This window comes from Humulus lupulus, chromosome 1 (assembly GCF_963169125.1).
Source record: "Humulus lupulus chromosome 1, drHumLupu1.1, whole genome shotgun sequence".
In the NCBI taxonomy this organism is placed as follows: domain Eukaryota; kingdom Viridiplantae; phylum Streptophyta; class Magnoliopsida; order Rosales; family Cannabaceae; genus Humulus; species Humulus lupulus.
The window spans coordinates 202,734,175-202,741,681 of NC_084793.1; the positions used below are offsets into that span (position 1 = coordinate 202,734,175).

The window sequence follows — 7,507 nt, forward strand, 5'->3', positions numbered from 1 at the left end:
TTTCAGATCTATAATAAATCTTCTTGAAGTATTAAAATTGATTTAAGTTCATTTAATACTTATGTACATTGTGTATAAGGTTCTTTGGTTTCAATAAAAAAATTGAAATAGTCATTAGAGTAGCAAATTCACTTTCAACATCCATCTAAAAACCATATAATAAATATATATTGAAGGTCCGAAAAGAACACTTTGGTTTTATTTTTTTTAACCTCGATGTAATGACTCATGGCATTGGACCTGAGAGCACAATTGTCCGTTATGTTTCAAGTGTATGTTATTTATTTTACACAAATGACTTGAAAACAAGCTTAATTTTAATTGGAAATTCCATATTTTTATTAAAATTGTTATAATGAACATTTAGGTTGGATTAAAGTGTAAGTTGTTGAATGAAAACTCATGTGAACATAAATTATGCTGCAAGGATCCCACTAAAGAAATGTAAATACTTTTAGCCAGTCTGGTTTGAGCCGACAATGAAAGTTTTACATTATGGTCACTGTTCGAAGGTTGGATAGAATCGACCAAATTTTCATATTTATTTTTGTTAAAAAAGCGTTTTAACTTCACTGCTAAATTTATCCCACATCGAACAAGTATAGTTTTTTTTAAATGGACGAAGTATAGTTTTAATCCAACATAATCTAAACCAATTGTTATTTTACAAACTGGAAACAAAATATTGAAAAATTAAAAGAAAAATAAAGAAAATTAACCTAAAAAATTATATTTCTAATAACTTCAAATTTGTGTTCAACTTTAAATTAAAAAGAAAAAAAATTCTTTTCTACCCTATTTCTCTCATGGCCAGCTTGAGATTATAATCAATTGGCTCGAATTTGACTCTCCTAGAATGAAATAGTGAAAAAAAAAATTAAAAATTAAAATTTAAGAAAAACCTAACGAATACAAATTCGTTGGCAAGTGTTTATATTATAGGTCAGACAAAATTCTCTGTAGGGTATTCATGCTCGTATCCATTGTAGTCATAATATAGTCTCTCTCCTTTAGAGATATCTCGAGTAGCAACTAAAAAGACCCTGCATTCACCATTAATACTGTATCTCACACATTTACAATTCTGCTTCTTCTTCCCATCCCTGCAAAAGATTTCACACTTTTTTTAAACAAAACTAACATATTTTCTTATTTCAATCCAACACATTAGTAAGTATTATTGGAGAGCATAATGAATTACGTTAAAAGTATCAAAACATATTTACAGCACCAATTAAATAAAAAATATTAACAATGTTTCATGCTTCGTTTTCTGTTTTGTTATGTTGGGATCATTGATAGATTCTCCCAAATTACATTGAAAAAGTTGTCCCTCTTCATTCAAAGTTAGAGCATATGCAAACAAAGGAAAGAAAAAAAATGGCACGGCTTACACGGTATGATTGTTAATGCCATTGATAAAGCGAGCAATGTTTCCACGTTTATCGGGGCAGATGACAAGACTCTTAGTTGGATTAGTTGCTAAGAGAAGAGTCATCATACTATCACAATCGTCATGTTCTCGGTTCTTAATGTAATCCACATCGCCAGTGTATTCAACGATAAATGTCATATCCTTAATCGGGTCATCAGCCTCTACTGTGAAACTACATAAAAGAAATTCAGCATAAACCTACTCAATATGGAGATACCGTACCATACACAATTGCTAGGATTATAGAAGAGTGGAAGATAAATGGTACCCTTCACATGAATCAAAAACTACTATAAGTGGAGGACATTCTCCTCTTTGACACATCGCTCTGCATTGTTCCAAGGTCTCAATATCTTCTTTAGAAAGAACCTGTAAGAAAAGCACGTACCACAACTTAGAAACAATAACTGTAATATGAAAAGAAATGAGGAAATGTGTTTCTCTTTTCCATATTTGAAGATTTAGCATATATATGTATATATATATACAAATTTGTAGGTCCTATATATTACTGAAACATATAACGAGAAACACAATTCTTGCTTCTTGTTATAATTCTGTTTCATTTTAGAAAAACCTTTCACATATGATGAAAGACCGAAGAATATAGGAGAGGCTCAAAACCTGCATGCCACCATCTTCAAACTTGGATTGATTAGAAGATTTAGAAGCCATGCCAGGCATGTAAGTGAGCTCATCACTGAATTTCATTTGCAATGTTGTTAAAGCAGAAGCAAGTGAACCCATTTGTTTCAATCTTCGATCCGAATCTTCTGTTGGAATGAATGGTAAAAGTCTCCTTCTTTTCTTTTGTAACACCAACGATCCAGAACGCCTGCGTCGCTTTCTAGCATCTAGAACTGAAGCCAAAAGTTATAGAATATGATAATCTCTACATAAACTAATCAGAAAAACGAGATAAAAACAAGGATTTTTAAGTATCAGTAGCATAATTAAACGCACTCTAATACATGTGGAAATAAACTATTGTTAGAGCCAAGTGTGAATGTGGAATACATAATCAGGTGATGTTTATTAACGCGCCAATCACTACATACCAATTGTAGCACAACATAGCTCTAACATTCATACGCAACAATACAATAATGGAAGAAGGGATGAAAATTGAAAACTTATAAAGCTCAAGCTCCGTAGGTGTGATAACAAGTCGATGATGATTATAATCACATTAATCTAACAATACCCAATACGCAATTCTACCTTGATGAGACGTAAATTTTTCTTCCCCGTGTTTGGAGTTCTGAATCCGGAAAAAATCAATGATCTTTTTCTGCGATAAGCCTAAGATTATTAACAAGTCATCGAAAAATCAGCAATGTCGACCCAAAAATCCCAAATAAAAAACAAAAACAAAAAAAGTATAAAATAAAAAAGACAATCCCTACTTCTTACTCTTCTCTCTCCGGAACACATAGGGCAGAGCCACGATCCAATCGGAACTCTGGCAACGATCGGCCTCAGACATTTCATGTGAAATCCCTTATCACATTTATCGCAAAGAAGAAGCTCATCGGGGTTTTCTCCGGAGCCGCATTGCTCGCACCTCAAGTCGCTATAATCGTCCTCGTCCTCGTCCTCGTCCTCTTCCTCCTCCTCTTCTTCTTCTTCTTCTTCTTCTTCTTCTTCCACCTCCTTCGCCACGGCATACTGAGCCCTCGCCATTACCTCCGAGAGCGGCTTAAATTTCTTAGCCGGCGGAGAAGACGGCGGCGACGGTCTAAATGGAGCCGATGTCCGGTGCCGGCATCCATTGAAGCGGATGAGATTATGAGTCTGAGAAGCCGCCGCCGCCGCCGAAGAGGAGGAGGAGGTGGTGGCTGGAGGCATGGCGGAAGAGAGTGGCAGATTGGGTATAACAGAGAAAGGCAGAGGGTATTATCGGAATTGTGGATGGCCTGAAAAGGGCTGGCAATGGTGAAGAAGGCTTGGTTGGTCTTGTTCTTCTTCTACTACTATCACGCGGGGAATGGGGGAGGTGGGTTGCTTGTTCCTGCGGAGTGATGACGTGGAGCGATTTGATTAGTTTAGTCTGGTGTGCGCGGGGTGCGCACGGAAGTTAATGTGCGCACCTCGTGAAATGGTCCGATCTCCACTTATGGTAGCCGTTTGGAAACTGGAAAGACGAAACTACCCTCCCTCGTGACTGAGTGGTTTCGATGATATTTTTTTCTTTTTCATTCAGATAGCTCTTCTCGGAGTCAATAGCAGCTTACACGTACCAGTCTTTTATGGAAAGTTATTTTCTTTTTCTTTCTTTTTTTCCGACAAATTTTAAAGGAGGAAGAAAACAATTTTTTTATTTGTTTTTTTTTAAATTAGTCCTCGTTTTTTATATTTTATAACATGTCCAAAAATTAATATTATTTTTTGAATAATAATATTTTATTATTTGGGTCTCCAACTTTCTAAAATCATTTTAGTTAGGTCTCAAAAATTAATACATTCTTTAAAATCATTTATGAGGGGAAATTTGAGTTTTTATGCTTATTAAGGTGTCATAAATAAAAAAAATGCTAGGTCTTCTAATCATTTCAAAAAAATATCAAATATTTTGAAAATACAAAAAATACCCCTTCCATAATTTTTACATTCACTCACTCTTCTCTATTCCCTCTCTCTCCCTCAACCCATTCATCTCAACTCTCTCTCTAGAAAAAAATTAATGGGTAAGGAAAAATATAAGATAACTCAATGTAATAGCAAGTATTCCTTACTTATGACACTAAAATACTGCATTTCGAACATATCTAAGCATGATTTTTGAGTTTTTTTGCGATTTTTTTTTTCAGATCTGAAACTTTGAAATCTATAGAAAATCGACGTGGTTCGATGGTGCTCGATGCCATCTCGATGGGGCCTTCAAAATTAAGATTTTCATGAAAAAATCGATGTTGCTCGATGGTGGTTCGATGGTGTTCGATTCGATTCCTGCAAGATACGTAATTTTTCACTCGGGTGTCCGTTTGGGATGATTTTTCTTTATTTTGGGTATTTTTTCAAGATCTACACGTTTGAGATGTGTATATACACATTTGAGAAATATAAATCTTGAAAAAAATGACAAATGCAAAACATACCTCATGTTCAAGATATGTTTTGGTATGTTTTCAAGGTCTAAACTTCGAAAATGTGTATGTGAACATCTAAAATGTGTAGATCTCAAAAAAATACCCAAAATTAAAAAAAAAAATCATCACAAACAGACACCCAAGTGAAAAATTATGTCTCTTACAAGAATTGCATCTCGAGCAACCATCGAACCACTATCGAGCAACCATCAAACCACCATCGAGCAACCATTGAACCACCATCAAGCAACGTCGATTTTTTCATGAAAATATTTATTTTGAAGGCCCCATCAAGGTAGCATCGAAAACCATCGAGCAACCATAGAGTTGGGCATGATTTTTGAGTTATTTTTCAGATCTGAAACTTTGAAATATGTAGAAAATTGACTTTGCTCGATTGTTGCTCGATGGGGCCTTCAAAATCAATATTTTCATGAAAAAATCGACGTTGCTCGATGGTGGTTCGATGGTTGCTCGAAGCAATTCTTGTAAGAGACATAATTTTTCACTTGGGTGTCCGTTTGGAATAGTTTTTTTTTTTTTTGGGTATGTTTTTGAGATCTACACATTTTAGATGTTCACATACACATTTTCAAAGTTTAGAACTTGAAAACATACCAAAACATATCTTGAACATGAGGTATGTTTTGCATTTGTTATTTTTTTCCAAGATTTACATTTCCCAAATGTGTATATACACATCTCAAACGTGTAGATCTTAAAAAAATACCAAAAATAAAAAAAAACAATCACCCCATACGGACACCCAAGTGACAAATTACGTATCTTGCAAGAATTGCATTGAACACCATCGAACCTCCATCGAACAACATCGATTTTTTCATGAAAATCTTGATTTTGAAGGCCCCATCGAGCTGGCATCGAGCACCATCGAACCACGTCGATTTTTTGCAGATTTCAAAGTTTCAGATCTGAAAAAAAAAATCGCAATAAAAACCCAAAAATCATGCCCAGATCTGTTCGAAATGTAGTATTTTAGTGTCCTAAGTGAGGAATACTTGCCGTTACATTGATTTCTATGATATTTTACCTTACCCATGAATTTTTTTTCTAGAGAGGGAGTTGAGAGGAATGGGTTAAGGGAGAGAGAGGGAAGAGAGAAAGAGAAGGGATGGGAAAAATTATGAGATGAGTATTTTGGGTATTGTAAAAAGAATTAGCATTTTTTTGAAATGATTTAAATGCCTAGCATTTTTTTGACTTAGAACCCCTCATTAAGCATAAAAACTCAAATTTCCCTTTATCAGCTAGCTCTCCAAATATTATTTTTGTTTTATTTTTTATTTTTTAAATTCTTAGCATAAATGTTCCCTAAGTACTTCATTATTTGGCAACTTAGTCTCTTAGAAATTTAATTAATTTTTTAATAAAATTTTATGTTGTATGTGGATAATTTTGACATCTTTCTAAATATTATACACCTCCAAATATTTTTTTTCAAATCATATTGTATAGAAAAATAAAATAAAATAAAAATTGATTAAAAACTAAGAATTTTGTTAAAAAAATAAAGACTTTTATTGTTTATAAAACTCAAGAACTTGACTAGGGGTGAAATTCAGTCGGTTACGATCGGTTTTGACTACTTTTATAACCGACCAGTTTGTTTCAGTTTGTAATTTAAGAAAACTGAAACTAACTGTTTAAAATAACATAATCGACCAAAACCCTGGGTCCAGAGTTTCTCCCAAAATATTCCTCAGATCCCCTTCAATGAAGCCATGGGTCCTTTATTTATAGTACCCTGGGGCTGTTACATGATAAGTAATACTAGGATCGTTGTTTGGTACACGATTATTGGGTAGTGGAGATACGTGTCCACCTCCCCATGATTACGAGATCGTGGATCTTCTCGTTGTTTCTCCGAATCGTGGTAGATGATGCATGATTGAAACCTTTGGGAAAATTCTAAGTCTCGGTTAGTCCATGACACTTAGGTGCTAGGCCCGATGACCCTTCAGAGCTTGGGTGCTAGGCCTGTTGATCCTCTGGGTGCTAGGCTTGTTGATCTTAGCTTGAACGAGCATGAACTTTATCCAGTGAAGTGTATTTGGGAGTTTAGGCCAACCAACATATGAAGTATAGAGTGGGCCAACCACCTATGTGGCTCTTGAGCATGTCAGGCCGACCACCCCTACGGGCTAGGGCCAGGGCAACCACCACTCGGGGGTTTAGGCTTGGTCGACTTCCCTATAGTTCATGGACCTATCGTTTTTGCTCATCGGTCTTTTTTCAATACTTTGTCGTGTCCTGACCTGTGATGCCATGTGTCGCTTTCTCATTCGCCACATTATCTCTTGATTTTTGAGGGTTAACATTTGCCTCCGAAATTTATCGTAATGTGTTCAACATTACGGTAAACTTGATCTGGCTCGAGAAACATATCGTAGCAGTACTCTAAAAGCAAAGTCCCTCAGGACATTACATAGTACTTTTATCAACTATCGATAATTTACTCGACACGTATTTTCAAAGATAATTGGAATTCCTAAAAATAATTATATTTTTCAAGGAAAATTAATTTCCTAAAAATCTAGTATATTTTTCAAGGAATTTTGAAGTCCTAAAAATATAATATATTTTTCAAGGAGTTTTGAAGTCCTAAAAATATAATATATTTTTCAAGGAATTTTGAAGTCCTAAAAAATTTAATATATTTTTCAAGGATATTAATTCCTAAAAATACAAAATATTTTTCAAGGAATTTGAAATCCTAAAAATATAAGATATTTTTCAAAGAATTTAAATTTTTAACAATACAAGATATTTTTCAAGGATTTTGAATTCCTAAAAATATTGTTAGCCTAAGAGGCTATAAGTAGAGGACTCACTTCTCAGTTTCCTGCTCTGTGCGCCTAAGCTGTAGGGATCTCCAAGCGTGACTTCCCCAATTCTTCATCAAACTTTGTAGATCTTCATTTGGGTAAGTATTTTCTCCTAATCTTCACATCATTAAATTTAA

The 7,507-nt window shown here is 34.5% G+C and overlaps 1 protein-coding gene across 1 annotated transcript; it reads right to left on the reverse strand.

Moving 5' to 3' along the window:
- Positions 1-627: 627 nt before the first annotated feature.
- LOC133802582 (probable Histone-lysine N-methyltransferase ATXR5) lies at positions 628-3,574 on the reverse strand. Its single transcript, XM_062240927.1, has 6 exons — positions 2,842-3,574; positions 2,657-2,737; positions 2,060-2,295; positions 1,704-1,804; positions 1,395-1,607; positions 628-1,103 (listed from the first exon to the last, which is right to left on the reverse strand). The coding sequence occupies exons 1-6, from the start codon at positions 3,281-3,283 to the stop codon at positions 944-946; spliced, it is 1,233 nt and encodes a 410-aa protein (XP_062096911.1). The 5' UTR covers positions 3,284-3,574; the 3' UTR covers positions 628-943.
- Between the last annotated feature and the right edge of the window lie 3,933 nt (positions 3,575-7,507).

Excerpts from the sequence above, each read along its gene's own strand:
- LOC133802582 (XM_062240927.1), bottom strand. The coding sequence starts at position 3,283 with ATGCCTCCAGCCACCACCTCCTCCTCCTCTTCGGCGGCGGCGGCGGCT. Across the intron at positions 1,608-1,703 it reads GTTTTTGATTCATGTGAAGG|TTTCACAGTAGAGGCTGATG; the intron begins GTACCATTTATC and ends TCTTTTATGTAG. Across the intron at positions 1,104-1,394 it reads GGCATTAACAATCATACCGT|GGATGGGAAGAAGAAGCAGA; the intron begins GTAAGCCGTGCC and ends AATCTTTTGCAG.